We start from the raw sequence: 15777 nt of genomic DNA, 5'->3' as shown, positions 1-15777 counted from the left end.
ATCTTTTGCTTCGTGTACGTGCACTGCAATTACAGGAATATAAAAAAAAGAAAAAAAAGAATTCCGAGCTAGCCAGGAGTCGAACCTAGAATCTTCTGATCCGTAGTCAGACGCGTTATCCATTGCGCCACTAGCCCCATGGAGTCTCACTCGTTTAGACACACACCTATCGTTGCTACGTCCAAATCGCGAGTTTGTCAATACATTAAAAAAGTTTCACGTTTTAGTGAATGTGGCCCCCTTAAAACACCCGTTGTTATTAACCTAAATTAAGAAAAAACGACAAACCTCGACTGTATATAAATTATAAAAATATATAATAGTAGAATAAAATATTTAAATATTTTATATAAATATTTACATTTCTCTCTCTCTTTATAGATATTTATATATATATATATATATATATATATATATATATATATATATATAAATGTATATTATATATATATATAAAAACCAAGAAGTAAAACCCGGAAGTATTTGTCCATGGCGGGAAAGTGGCAAAACATTTGGAAAGCTGCGTCGCCGCCCGTCGCCGTGGGAGACACACGCAGGAACGTCCGCTCAGCTCCAACACAGGTAACCCGCTCAGCCTGAGAAGCTGAACATATAGAACGAAGGCACAACACACGTCTTCCATCATGTACCGTAAGCTGTATCTGTCGCTGTCCCCAGTCTACGGCGCCCCCCCCCCCCCCCGGACGTGCAAGTTGTATAACTCGCCATGAAGGCTGAAATGGACCGGCTCGCCTCGCTGTCGGATGGCGACGCGGCGGCGCTGCAGAAGTACCTGTCTACGCTCACCAGCGACCAGGTGAGCCGTCCTCCGTCCGTCTCCGCCTCGTCCGCCGAGCCGTCACAGTCGCCGCATGATTTGACGTTCGTCGGATTTCCGAAACCGCTCCGTTTGCTCCACCCGCATTCGAGGTGGGGGTTTTAAGCCGGTGCCCGACGCGCGGCGATAAATAAGAGTGGGGCCTCGTTTGAGTCCGGTCCCCTTGAACATTTCGCCTCTGTTTCTCTGCCCCAGTTGACCGCCGTGGTCACCAACAGCGCGTTGAAGGGTAAGAACATAGGAGCAACAATCAAAGGCATCCTCAAAGGTAAGCTCGCACATAGCGGTGACGAGTGTGTCGCCTCAATTTATACACGTGCAAATCGTTCCGGGTGTTTGCATGTCCTTCAAATGTCTTACATTCACTTTTACAAATACCGGGCCTTAAAAGTGAGGCGGATGTCCTTGTACTTCGCCGCCTGAAGATCTGTGGGGAAAGTAATTGTTATATTTATCCCAGTATCATTCACGCTTGCAATGACAGTTCCTGGAGTCATCTGGTTTATAACTCACCCTGCTTCTACCTAATACTTACTGTACCTACTGTATGGCTCCCACCTCTACTTAATCGCTGAATACGAGAGGGGTGGATCGTCTTTTTATTTTATTTAATTTTTTTTAAGTTTAAAATTGAACTCTGACGCCTGCAGACGCGTGACCGTGCGCGTGCGTGTGCAAGCTTTGGTTGCCCCTGCGGCCTTCAAGTCCAACCTCTTTCCCAGGTTCTCCGTCCGGTGACCCTGAGGGATCTGAGCGCAGACTGCTCCTCTACCAACACTGCATCCCCCTGTGCGACTCAGGAGACCTCCAGACCGAGGTGGCCGCTGACATCATAGGATTGCTTATGCTCGAGGTAGAGCTGCGCAGGCACACACACACACACTTGTTATTCACTAGACCTTTTTCTGTAAGACAAATATAAATAAGTCGATATGTTCATCTGATTGTAATGTTAACTATTCTCGTTATTGTTCAAGTAATGGCCCACCGATCATGACTTCACTGATCCAAATGACAATTATGTTGGGACATTAAACAGTCAACGTCCCACTAAGGTGGGATGTTTATGTGACGTGCGCATGAAAGGCAGTTTGTCTTGTAGCATTCTAAGAAAACCCACGGCAACTTTTTCAAAACCGCTAAGACGTCTCACCCCCTTGTGTCTTAAGTCTCGTGTAATGGCTTCGATAAACTGACCATTCTTTCCGTCCCTCTCACCATTTTTTCTTTGTGGTAGACTCATCATTTGTCTGGAGCGTCTCTGGCGCAACTGGCCTCAAATTTTGTGGAAGCCATCAAGTCGGGCAAGGTGGGCGGCGGAAAGTCCCTCGAACTGTTCCCCACTGTGCTGACGGCCCTTGCAGCCTGTGAGGCTTTGTCCTATGGGAAAGGTAACGGCAAGAGAACTTTGTGCTCTGAGCTGTAACAGTTTGAGTGTATTTTTATTTTTATTTTTTTTAATTTATTATTATTTCTTTTACCTACAAGTAGGACATTTATCTTTTGTGTTTAACAATGGCTTTTCTCATACATTCAGGACAGCTCAGTGGCGAGGAATACAAGAAACAACTGATCAACAGCCTCTGCTCAAGCAGGTTTGTCCTTGATTCCTGAACTTCTTCTTGGTCTAAAGCAGCGCTGACTCTGTTTTCATGGGTTTTCTGAGGAAGTGCTATGTAATGGGTATCTTTTAGGTGTCATAATATGAATGTCTGTGCTATTTGTGAACCATGATCCCTTGCTTGTGTCCAGAGCATTCATTTGTGTCTCTCTTCAAACAGATGGGACCCACACTCTGTGATCCACTTGACCACAATGTTCAGGCAAGATCCTTTTCCTTCTAAAATTCCAACTTTTAAGGCCTTAGTCACATTCCCTTTCCAAATTCCAAATGGTTATGTATCATTTGCTTTCCTGGTTGCATCTTAATGCCTTTTTTAATTGTTTATCAATTTTCACTAAACAGATAATCCACCCAGTGTTATATCTTGTTGGCTGCCCCTTTTCAGGGATGTCCCCCTGTCTCTGGAGGAGCTGCAGTTCCTGGTGGAGAAGGTGCTCAGGATGTTCCTCAAACTGGAACTGCAGGAGATCCCACCTCTGGTTTACCAGCTACTACTTCTATCTGCCAAGGTGTGTGTTGAGCTTGGGCGATCGTGCAAAATTCCAGTTGATATTGTTATCGAGGGGTGTGCGCGCGCATACAATGAACAGTAATGTTATGGGGCAAATGCGGTCTCCCCGTTACAGACATGCAGGATTTATTAATTATAAGGAAAGTATTTACACAAAACATCCAGTTTTTACTAAATTCAGTCCCATAGCAACGGGGAGACGCACTGTTCTTTTTGGGGTTCTTTTGGGGAACGTGACGGAGCAGGACAGTCCCTTAATTCAGTTGTGTTTTAAATATCCACTTCATACAGACAAACAAAAATAAATAAATCTACAATAAAAACACAGGTCAGTGCGCACGATGCATTGCTGTCTGGAGGAGAAATAAAAAAAAAAATTTAAAAAATAAAATAAAATTAAAAAAACGCTCCAATTCTCTGAGTTAGGTTTATGTTTTTCATATTCCATATAAGTAAGAAACTAAGAAAAACGAAATAAATCAAAATCTTTCTCTATGAGATTATATTATATATTGCTATATACCAGATTTATATATAGAGCGGGAAAGTGAGGTCTGATCACAGGTCGTTACTCGACAGCTCTGAGCGGAGAGGGCGAGAGTCTCTCTCTCTCTCTCTCTCTCTCTCTCTCTCTCTCTCTCTCTCTCTCTCTGTCTCTGTCTGTCTCTCTGTCTGTCTGTCTGTCTCTGTGTGTGTGTGTGTCATCAATGTCAATCACAATTGATGGAGTCGATTTTAATAGTAATGTGTGTGTTTACGTTTACTATAACCAATTACGCTATTCTGCAAGGAAGAGCTGGAATTTGTTGACTAAACAAAACAAAAATGTGTCTGGTAGGGTTGTAAGAAACAGGTCTTGGATGGAGTCATTGGTTATTTCAAGGAGCAAGACCTTCAACAGAAAGAAGAACAGAAAGATGGAGAGTAAGTCAGAAAGGAAGACAAATACCTGTATCTCTGGAGGCTGTGTGTCGTCCTCCCAACTTGGCTCTTCTTCCTCAGGAGCATGGATCTGGAGGTCCAGTCCATCCCTCAGGACCAGTTGAGGCACGTGGAGGGAACCACCATTCTGCACGTTGTCTTTGCTATTCGTCTTGACCACGAGCTTGGGAGAGAGTTCCTCAAAAGCTTGAAGGTTACTGGAAATTTCGGTATTAATAAATAAATAATGGAGGGGAGATTTTCAAGGAGAAATTAAGTCTTGAACAACCTTCTCCGCAGATATCCTGCGGGGACCTGTGTCCGTTTAGCATTGCACTGCTGCTCTCGGTGGCACGCATCCAGCGCTACGAGGAGCAGGTGAGAGGAACGGATAAGGAATGTTAGCTCTGTTCTATCAATTCTCTCGGCTCACGCATAATTCATCTCTTTCACCTTGTTTTGCGACAGGTGTTTGACATCCTTAAAGGGGCGATTGTCAAGAATTTCAAGGACGAGCAACTGCAACAGGGGTCCAAGCTGCTGAAGGACCTGTTTCCTGAGAGCTGCCGGCTGGCTCAGATGATCCTCGACACGGTTAAGAACAGGTCTGGACAAAACAGATTCTTTTTTTAAATAAAACATTTTTTTTTTTTTCTCCCTTTATCAGTATTCCATGGCATTACTGATAATTGAAACATTTCTGCCCCTGCAGCGTGTTCGGGTGGGACCATGTGACACAAGGCCTGGTCCAGTTGGGGTTCTTTCTCATGGACACATTTGGGCCCAAGCCAGGGCCATTTGGCAAGACTGTGGAGGGATCCGCCGCCACAGCCAAGTCCCCCACCCAGCAGGCCTGTAGGCTAGGGGGACAGGTCCTGCTGGAGGGCTTCAAGGTTACATCAACCAGCCATTTTTTATTTGAAACTTTTTTTTACTCTAGAATGCATATGATGGGTCAAAATTATCCAGATAATTTTTCTTGCTTTATTTTGTAACTTTTGCTTTTTTTTCTTATTCCAGAAAATCCTTTTTTATGTTGATGTGAGCTCATGGTTTCTAAATTAGTTGAATTAAATATGATCTAATTCAATAATATGTACAAGCTTAGAAATAAAACAAAGAACTACATTTAAGACTGGCTATTTTTGACCCAACAGCATTCTAAGGTTGAAATTCAAAATTCAAAATTCCCTTATTTTAACTTTATGCTTTATCTGTAAAATATTGCATCGCCCTTTCTCTTAGTGAGAGCTTTTTGGATAATGATTGTCATTTCCCTGATACAGATGCATGAGCCTATCAGAGGAGAAATACTGGAGCAAGTCCTCAATCGATTGGTCACAAAGACCGCTTCACCTGTAAATCACTACTTAGGTGAGATATAATATGAGGTTGGGAGGGTAGTGATCTTGAATCCATTTTTATTAATCTGTTCACTTTTTTTTTGGTTCACTAGACCTGTTTGCTGACATTGTTGTCTCGGCTCCCATGATCCTCCTGGAGTCGTCCTCTAAGGTGACGGAGACATTTGACTATCTGTCGTATCTCCCTCTGGCCACTGTGCAGGGCTTGCTAAAAGCCGTCCAGGTACTTAACACACATAGTGTCAGTGCGGCCTCCCACTGTCCTGTCTTCCTGTGTTTGAAACCCTCTCTGTGTCTGATCTGCAGCCCCTGCTGAAGGTCAGTATGTCCCTGAAGGACGCTCTGATCTTAGTTCTCCGTAAGGCCATGTTCTCCAGGTGAGAACTATTTATCTCACACACCACCACCAATGTTTCCATCTAAACTTTAGGGGAATTTTAAGCCAATGTTAGAAATGCCGGAATAAACAAATGTAAATTAGCTGCAGTTCTGTCTATTGGGTCGAGTTGTTCCCGTGTTCAATAACTACAGTATAGAAAACACTTTTGCATTAGGTATATATGCATTATTGCGTTACTATACAAAACTGTTCATTTAAATTATTTAACAACCTATAACCTGATTGTGACAGATGAGCTTTAAGGCTTCTGTTGGTGAGGCACTAATTTGATTTGTGGAGAAATTTCCCATACTCACTATTTGTCTCCATACCAGTCAGCTGGACGGGAGGAAGTCTGCAGTGACCGGCTTTCTGCTGCTGCTGAAGAACTTCAAAGTGCTGGGCAGCTTAGCGTCCAGCCAAGCCAGCCAGGCAAACTCCTGCAGCCAGGTACAGTACATTACATTACATTACATTTAGTCATTTAGCAGACGCTTTTATCCAAAGCGACTTACAAGGGAGAATGACATTCAAGCTACATTGCGACAGAGATTAGTGTAACAACAACATTCGTGTAACAATAAATACTGCAAGGTGGTGCTAAGTAAAGCTAGACAGGTTGTTTCTTTGTTTTTGTTGCATTGAATTGGAATTTAAAAAAATAATAATAATAATAGTAATTATATGAGCATTTGCTTTTCAGCTGATTTATTTCCTGAGTGTTGGTATGGCTCTCATGTGCCCCAATTTCTTTTGCTCATGTCCCTTTAGGAGCTCCGTATGAAATTTGTTTACTTCAATCATGAAATCATTGTTTTTGCATTGTTCTACAGTCATGATTTCTTTCCATTGAAACGTTGTTTAAAATATTTTGACTATCAGACCGTTGCTTTTTATTTTTTTTATTTTTTTTTTAAATTGCAATCATTCTTTCTTTAGTTGTTTTCTTTAATGTCCTTTTTTAGTCCTTTTTTCTGCAGCTCAGTGCTCAGCATATCCTGATTTGTCTTGCTTTTGCTTTTATAAATGTAAATTCTGATTGAAATGGATGGATATAAATCTCTATTGTATTAAAATGTAAATCCAACTAAAAAAATAAAAAAGCTTAAATAACACCACTGTGTTAGAAATGTATTAGAGTAAGGCGTATAGATATTTGCTTTGAGTCAGTGGGGTAAAAGTCAAAATTCTTTGGAACTGAATTTAAGTACAGATACTTGAAAAATGTACTTAAGCAAAATATACTTAAGCACTTGCAATTTGTTACTTTCCACCACTGCGTACATGTCATTATTAATGGTCCCAAACAGCCCCTACCGTCGAAGATAATAAATGATCCCCACTCTGCCGGGTGTTAAAACGCTCTGTGGTGCTTTTCTCTCTAGATCCAAGTGGACGTCCACTCGCGCTACAACTCGGCGGCCAACGAGGCGTTCTGCCTGGAGATCCTGAATAGCCTGCGTCGCTGCCTGAGCCAGCAGGCGGACGTGCGCCTCATGCTCTACGAGGTCCGACCACGAAGCTCCCAGCGTTTCTGTATAATACACAAGCACTGCATGTTAAAACATTAACCTCTCTAATTTAGGGTTTCAACGATGTCCTCCGCCGGAACTCCCAACTTGCAAGCTCTATCATGCAGACCCTGCTCTCCCAGGTGCGTGTTTGTGTGTTTTGAGCATTGATTTATTTAATCACAGAGACAGAGAGAGAGATTTTTTTTTTTTAACTATATTTTGTGAATGTGTGCTTAGCTGAAGCGCTACTACGAGCTGGAGCAGGATCTCCTTCCCCCGCTGAAACTGGAGCCCTGCATCACCGCTCAGGGAGACCAGGTCTTCCTCCAGGAGCCTCTGGTAGAACTTTGGATAAAAGAACCGCATCATCATTGGTTTAAAGGTGTTTTTTTTTGTTTTTTTTGTTGTTCTATTTTTCTCTTGAAAAACCGGTTTCTGCCCCCTCAGGCCCACCTGCTGAGCTGCACCGTGCACTGCTCGCTGTGGCTGCAGAGCGTGCGTCTGTCGGCCAACCCCAACGCGGACGAGAGCGACGACGACGACGACGACGAGCAGGACGAAGAGGAGGGAGGATACAAGTCTGAGCTGAATGCGATTCTGGAGAGCGTGACCAGACGCATGATCAAGAGCGAACTGGAGGATTTTGAGCTGGTATGCTTTTCTAGGAGTTGCTCCCACTGGAGATAATGTTGTTATAAGTACTGTAGTTATGATACAAAAGCATCCTGCCCATGAATGTAGGAGTGTCAGCAAAAGTTTGTTTAGTTACAGCTACTTTACATTTGCCACAAAAAAATATATAGAATCTAGACCAGAATTATTGTTATTATTGTAATAATATATATGATGATAACAACAGGGGTAGGGTAGATAGTTGAGAATTAGAGTGACGAGTTTGGTTGGATATCAAAGAAACAATAGTGTTGCAATTGATCTGATTCCAAGTGATTTCTATTTTATTATACAATTCATATATGTTGATTTTATAAACCAGGCGCCCAAACTAAAAGGCACAAATAGTTTAGGGATTTCAGGTGAATTCCAGCTCTTATTACCTTGACTCTACCATGGGGCGTTGCATTTAAAAGAAGATTGACAAAGCCGCGGTTCTAAACCAATCAATTATCAAACACCATGTAGATGCGGAACACTAATATGCATTTGGCCTGTTTCTCTTGCATTGGTTTTACAGATACGTTGGGGGGGGGGGGGGGGGGGAACATGGATTCTTATGGATAAATACCTGAAAACTCTTTTTGGAGTATTCCTTTAAGTATATCAGATTAGCATGGGATTTATTACAGCCGTGGTGAATTGGAGCTTTCTGTCTGGACTCGTCCTATGTTCTCATTGGTCGTGTTATTTCATTTCCCCCTGCGCTGACCAGGACAAGTCAGCGGAGTTCTCGGTCACATCCAGTGTCGGGGTGAAGAACAGCATCTACGCCGTGCTGGTGATGGGAATGTACGAAGTCCTGATCGAATACAACTTTATCAAAGCAAACTACAGGTACGATTTGATTTACTTACACTATAAAACCACTTTTTAGTCATATTGACCTTTCGCCCCCAGACTTTTGGATTATTCGGTGCTTCGTACATTCAAGGGCGTTTATTTTATTTCCAGTAAAAGACGCTTTGAGGAGCTGCTGGAGCTGTTTCACCGCTACCACAAACTCGCTGAAATCCTGAGGGAGAAATCGGGGAAGGGTCGTGTCTCCTCCAAGCCCCCACGCAGCTTGCTCTCCATGGGCTTCGTTTCCACACTCCTCACCACACTGTTCAGGTGAACACAACTTGAATATAGTTCACTGTAGTCCAGGACTGATGCCGTCAAATGGTTTGTCCCCTTAAAAACTTCACACTGGCAGTTTATCTTTTCTTTTTTCTTTTTTCTTTTTTTGATGAGTCAAACCTCCTAATAACAATAATAATAATAATAATAATAATATTGTAAATGTTATTGTTTCATCTTTCCTTATTGTGTCTATATGTGTGGAGCTGTCACAGTCAGGAAATTTTAGTTAGCGATTAATTGTCATACTTTAATTATTGACACTGATACTTAAATTATTTAATTTAATTGTCATAATGCATAAAATGTTGTTAATTTAATGACATATCACAATATAAGCTTACACTAGTGTATTAAGACAAATAATCTACCTCTAACAGAAGAGCTTTCTATTGACACTGGAACATGAACATTTGCTTAAGGGTCTTTTTTGTGTCCAAATCACTTCTCCTTAAAATAAACTGCATTTGAAGACACATGTAAAATAGAAAGAATCTCCTTAAAGTACGCTTGATTGGAAACCACATTTTGGGGAGTTTTTGGGCTTAAAAGCCTCAAAACGTCAGGTGGTGCAGCCGTGTTTTCAACAGTGGAAAAGGCATTTTTTACAAATGAACAAATTATTTAAAAAATCGAAGCCTTTCAACTTAATAGACATTTGTGAATAAACAAAATACATTTTATTTTATTTATTTATTTATTTTTACAAATTAAGACTATAAATGCATCTATCTTTTTACTTCCCCTTTTAAAAACCTTTTTTGTCATTTACAGTTAGAGTTAATTGACTTCAACACAACTAATGGGAAAGTAACATTGTTTTAGAGTCGCCCTTAAATTTGGACGTAAACACGACTGATTCATATTAAAGTGATACATCCAGTAACTGCGACCTGTCGATGTCATCGTTTCCACCCTGCAGGGACAGCTCCCCCAGTCGGGACGAGGCGCTCTCCATCCTGCGCTCCAGCGGCGACTTCCTACGCTACTCTGTGAGCGTGGCGCTGCAGAAGATCCAGCAGCTGGAGGACACCGGGCACACGGACGGCCCGGACGGACACAACCCCGACAAGACCTTCCGCTTCCTCTGCGACATGACCAGGTCAGAGCCAGGGTTCCGAAACGCCGTTTATAAAAAAAATAATAAAATAAAAGTTCCTTGATGCTTAAGATCTTCATGATGGGGTTACGCTGTAGGGATTTCCTTATTCACTTTATTAACACAGACTCAAGAATACAATGTGCTGTAATTCCTTACGTCCTCATACAATAGAAACGAAATAACCTCTCCTCCGGTGCATTTGGTAATTGGCAATCTTTCCAATAGTCCAATACTTGTGCATTTGTTTTATACTCACATTCTACAACCAGTACTCATTATTTGACCAATGACATTTCTCCTTGCAGAGGAACTTGTTTCAGAATGACACAGTGTGAGACATTATACACAGTACATGCAGGGTTCTTACCAGGTCATTGGGTTGCTATCAGTACTTGAATTTTGTCCTCAGAAATGTAAGTACTCCAATACCTTGAAAATGGCCTACTTTTGTGCTGAAGTGCTTGAGAAGTCCTTTGGGGGGGAAGAGGGAAAAAAAAAAAGGAAAACCTGGAATATTCCCCTTGGTTTTGTTATTCAAATCGTAACATAATAAAACATTTCCAGAGTCGCTTTTACAACAGATAAGGCCAGTGAAATGTAAAATTAATCCAGCATTACATTAAAATACACTTGATTTGTTTTGCACGATGTCCTTGAAAATGGGGGGAAAAAAAATAGTGCTTTAAAAAGTACTTTAAAGTCCTTGAAATTAGGTTTGTAATGCCAGAATGAACCCTGTGCATGACAAAGTAAATAAGGATTGTAATAATGCTTCAGTGAAATATGGGAACGTCTAAAAGATGCAAGATGCACTTTACGGCATGTTTTGTAAGTGGCAGAGAGCTTTCTGTATAAATGGCACCGGGGGACTTGTGATGGTATTTGGAGATTTTATTGTTTTTGTCTTCACGACTATGAGATTCTTGGTTTAAAAGAAGAAAACAATGAAGATTCAAATAGTACACCTTCAAATACTACATCTTGCCCTGCTCTATTTTTTCCCGTTATGATGGTCTGTCGGTGAGCAAAGCCGTTTGTCAATTCACAATCTGTTCACATGTTATCAAAAACAACGCACTTCGCGTCGTCGTTTGTGGTTCTCTCACTTCCAGTGTTCTGATGTGGCGTTACACCAACGTCCCCGCCGCGGTGGAGGACGGCGGGCGGAAGGAGAAGCGCTCCAGCCTGTCTCTGCTCTGTCTGGAGGCTTTGCTCCGCGTCTTCACCACCTGCCTGCAGCGCCACCCGGACAGGATGGCCCAGCTCCTCTCCACCATGGGTCAGATAAACACGCTTAGTCCCCTATTATCCTCTTACTATTAGTTTTCATACAAAGAGCAGTTATATTATTATTATATTTATTTAAGTTCTCTTCATTCAGAGCAGCATTAAAAAAAGAAATCCAAATTAAATGTTGTTTTTTTTTAACCCTCACCCAGACATCACAGCGGACGATCCGGGGCCTGATAGCGACAACGTCACAGAGATCACATTCTTTTACATCCGACAGTTTCAGGTCTGTGTCAACCTTGTATGTATAATTTTTTTTTCAAAAGGTACTAAACCAGTCTCTATGGTACAAATTAAATAATACTAAAATGTCTAAGGCCAAAGTGTCCTCTTAATATGACCATTTGAAATGATGGTCAGTACCATGGCGTTATCACTAATATCGGATCTGTTCGCTCTCCACCTGCCATGCATGTCCGCCTCGCCGTCCACAGAGGGCGCTGTTCACCCAGCTGAGTAGAGGAGAGGATGAGTTCAACACCAAGGAGGCCCAGCTGCTGGTCAGCATCCTCAGCACGTTGTCCCGCCAGTTGGAGCCGTCGTCCCCGCAGGTAAACGCCCTCTGCAGCGTCACCGCCCTACCTAGAACTCATCACAGGAAAGGCGACTTTCTAATCTGTCTGTCACATCGGACAGTTTGTCCAGATGGTCACTTCCACGGTGAAAATCTGCAAGGAGACCGGTTTTGGTGAGCCCTATTTATTTATCTGTTTATTTATTTTTGTCAACATCAAATATGCTCCGTTTCTGAGTTTTCATTTCTGCATTGTGGCTTCTCTTCTCTTTTCCAGAGGATACCGCTTTCACGAAGGGCCTGCTCTCCCTTCTCTTCGGTCTGCATGTTCTCTACAAGAGTCCTGCCAGCCTCCTGCTGGAGCTCTGCCAAGACATCCACAGCCAGCTGGGAGACATTGATGAGGTGTGTATGCACTTACTGACTGAAATACGCTGCCTTAATCAAGACAATATATCTATAGATTGTCAACTTTTTTTTTTTTTTTTTTTTTAAGGCTCTTAAATTTCTCAATTTCTAAGCTCACAAAATGTGCTCTCTTTTTCCGCTTATTATTTTGGAGCCAACATCACAATTTTACATTTAGGCCTATAAGCAAAGGATGAAATGAAGCTAAACAAGAATCTTTCTTAATGTCGAAAAAGGAACGGTGCGTTATTTAAAAGATTGCAGATAGTACATTTGAGCATTGCATTGGCTACTTTTATTCCATCAGTGTGGAGGGAGCTCCAAATTGATTATATATCTCAAAGTTATTTAACAAAAAAAGTTGTGAAAAAAAATATCAATAGAAATGACCCAGTGTGCATATCAAGTGGCCCCACGCGGGGCCCGACCTCAAGGTTGAGGATGTCTGATCTCTCGCACTCTCTCTCAATGAATAAAATCATTACATTTTTCTGACAGGATGTGGAGGTGGAGAAGCAGTCCCACTTTGCCATTGTGAACATGAAAACTGCCACAACAACAGCGGTGAGAGGAGCCTTTTTGAAAACCACCACGAGCAACAAACTAGGAGTAAATATCCACGCACGGAGGGTGTTTTCCATTGCGCTCACTTGTTGATCTCTGGTCTCAGCTGCTGGTGCTGTCGCAGGTGGACAAGGTGCTGGATGAAGTGGACTGGCTGATTGCCAAAAAGAAAAACCAGCTCGCCGTAGAAAAACACAATGCTGGTAAAAAAAAATTAAAAAAAAAAAGCCATTAATAAATACTTTGGAAAATGGGACAAGACACTGCAATAAAGAGGGTAAAATATACTTAAAGGTATTATCTCAAAAATAGGCTAAGAGGGGCTGTAGATCCCAAACAAACAAATTGACTATTATATTGATTTAACTATACATACAAAAAGATACTGGATATGTAGTGAAGTCTACAGGAAGCTTAAAGTGAGTTATTGTCCAATATTTCACTGTAGATATAGATAGATAAGGTTAAAAAGAAAAAAAAAAAAGGCATAACAGATGAAACAAATGTGATATTGTTTATCCATTATATAAAAATGAAAAAATGCCATAAACAAAGATATTTTTAGACAGGATCTTTCCGGGCATCACCAGTAATGGCCCAGTTCCAAGGCTGGATCAACAGGACTCCTAATGATCGAAACCACAGAAGATTTTAAGTTAAAATAAAATATATATATAATAAATACATAAACAAAAATATAATTTTCAGTTTTTTTTCTTTTTTTTTTCCTGTGTCTCTGTGGGGTTGTGAAGCCGAGGGCTCGCAGGCGGACGGCCAGCAGGACCCGGTGGAGAAGGCGGTGACGCTGCAGCTGGGGACGCTGCTGACGGCGCTGAACGAGCTGGTCCAGACGGCTCTGCTGCCCGGCGGCTGCAGCGACACGCTGCTGAGGGAGCTGAGCCGCACCTACACCACGCTCACCACCCTGGTGAAATACGTACGCGTCACGGCAGGATGTCACCGCTTTGAAGTGTTTTGTTGTGTTTTCCTAGTGTTTATTTTTCCTTTTTAAATTTTTTTTTTTTCTGTATTTCAGTACATCCAGTTGTGCACGAGCCACCACCGTGTGCTGCCGGCTCGATTTGAAAAGCTGGTGAGCATGAAAATGTTTTAATTTTTATTTTACACAAGTTGATCTTCTGATGCACTCATGCCTTCATCGCGAGGTTGGTCTTTGTGGTTTCCTCTTCCAGGTGAAGCTCTCCGGCACCTACCTCACACCGCAGTGCTACTCCTTCATCACATACGTGCAGGTACAGCTCGGACCACACCACCGGAACTGAAAGGACGCGGCGGGAATATTAGTTTGCGAGTTAGAAATGAGTTCCACAACGCGGTGGATTTGAGCTCCGGATCCTCAGGACTTGCCCGCTGTTCAATGTTTTCCCACTTGAACCGAACCCTGCGAGAGGTTGTTCAGTAGAGCTCCTCCACTTCTAACGGATGTGATCAGGCTTCACCCAGCTCCAAAGGCACTTGAACGCACGTCCATCTTGGACTTAAATCTCACATAATGGCGCAGCGGTTTTGAGCAACGTCACAGGTCACTGAAAAACGAGGCTCAAACATGAATTCTAAACCATCCCTTCTCCCTTTTCATTGAGAGCACATGACTAACATAAATTGTGAAAAAGGCATGAAAGGGAAAGAGTTAAAAAATAAACCTGTTCAGGTCAAGAAACTCACACTGGGAGTCTTAATCATATCGGGAACTGAAGCTGCACAGCGAGCAAATCGACATTTCACTGTATCAGGATGGAAGACATTTCCGTCCGTGCTTCCTCCGTTTGATGCGCAGCGTTGGTCAGGTCAGCATTAGTGTTTAATAAAAAAAAAAAAAAAAGTTTTTAAAATTTTTTTTATTTAAGTGCTCATTTCCTCCTTCAGAGCGGAGAGATAAGTGCAGTGGACGACAAGAAGAAGAAAAAGAAAAGAGACGAGGCCAACATAGCAGCCACCGTAAGAACAGTTTAAGTTTCTCAAAGAATTGTTGATCCAGTTGGAATATAAATAAAGAAACTTTAATATCGCATTTAAATAAGGGGAAAAAAAAAAAAACAAAAAAAACAGCAATGAACATGTCCATGTCGCCTGTCTCCGGCAAGGCCAAACTCCTGCGTGAAACAAAGTCCATTCCCAACTTGATCTTCAGCATCGAACAGTACGAGAAGTTCCTCATCACCCTCTCCAAGAAGTCAAAGGTACGAGGGGGAGAGAGAGAGAGGGGCTTCGTGGAAGTACACAGCGGCGTTAAATGATACTCGACACAATAATATTTGACGGCAGAACGTGTGTCGTTAAGGTGAACCTGATGCAGTACATGAAGCTCAGCACTTCCAGAGACTTCCGCATCAACCCTGCCACGCTGGAGACGGCGCTGCAGGAGGACGGCCAGGAGGTAAATGCTCGCTCTCCGACCGCTGCAACAGGACTCGAAAGGCCCGCGGCGAGGGCATGATATATTCACCCAATTTTTTTTTTTTTTTTTTTTTAAATCATATTGGTCCCTTCTCTGGTTCGGTGGCATTTCCAGAAACAGCTGCTATAAACCTTGATGTTTTTGTATTGTTTCATAATGTTGATCATGAACAAAGCCGTCTCCAACTTAAATAACAGTGATGTGACGTACTCTACGCTTTGTTCAAGCTGTTGTTTCCGACGTCAAATTTTGGTGTTTACGTCAATACCCAGCCCTGATTCCATGGCGTGCGAGGGGCGTGTTCTCGCCGCTTGGTGCGGCATTCTGGTCCAAGCGCAGTCTCTTCCGGCCTCCATCCCAGTTGTTGTTTTTTTGGTTGTAAACAGGATCCAACTCTTTCCCTCTTTCATCTCCTCCTCAGGACGCAGCCTCACAGGAGCAAGAGGAAACCCAGCAACCACAGAAGAAGAGACGGAAACAGTGAGCGGCGGCTGCTCGGCTCCACTGGCCTCCAGCTCCTTCCCTGGTCCAGAAT

The 15777-nt window shown here is 42.4% G+C and overlaps 1 protein-coding gene across 1 annotated transcript; it reads left to right on the top strand.

Annotated features, from left to right (window-relative positions):
- Positions 1–727: 727 nt before the first annotated feature.
- On the top strand, positions 728–15772 carry fanci (FA complementation group I; the record flags this gene model as incomplete). Its single annotated transcript, XM_080002087.1, has 37 exons — positions 728–817; positions 1034–1106; positions 1561–1691; positions 2076–2229; positions 2376–2433; positions 2620–2661; positions 2848–2971; positions 3812–3897; positions 3976–4108; positions 4195–4272; positions 4363–4499; positions 4607–4787; positions 5181–5268; positions 5351–5481; positions 5565–5635; positions 5973–6087; positions 7023–7145; positions 7223–7291; positions 7389–7490; positions 7599–7802; positions 8539–8660; positions 8778–8936; positions 9868–10047; positions 11160–11326; positions 11487–11563; positions 11772–11888; positions 11974–12025; positions 12129–12256; positions 12758–12823; positions 12930–13026; positions 13576–13760; positions 13860–13916; positions 14017–14076; positions 14711–14782; positions 14929–15024; positions 15126–15221; positions 15664–15772. 37 exons carry the CDS (start codon positions 728–730, stop codon positions 15724–15726), a joined length of 3984 nt encoding a protein of 1327 aa, XP_079858213.1. The 3' UTR covers positions 15727–15772.
- Between the last annotated feature and the right edge of the window lie 5 nt (positions 15773–15777).

This window comes from Zeus faber, assembly GCF_960531495.2.
Source record: "Zeus faber genome assembly, chromosome: 6".
Taxonomy (NCBI): domain Eukaryota; kingdom Metazoa; phylum Chordata; class Actinopteri; order Zeiformes; family Zeidae; genus Zeus; species Zeus faber.
The sequence above is the reverse complement of the archived record's forward strand: the minus strand, read 5'-3'. Positions and strand labels throughout refer to the sequence as shown.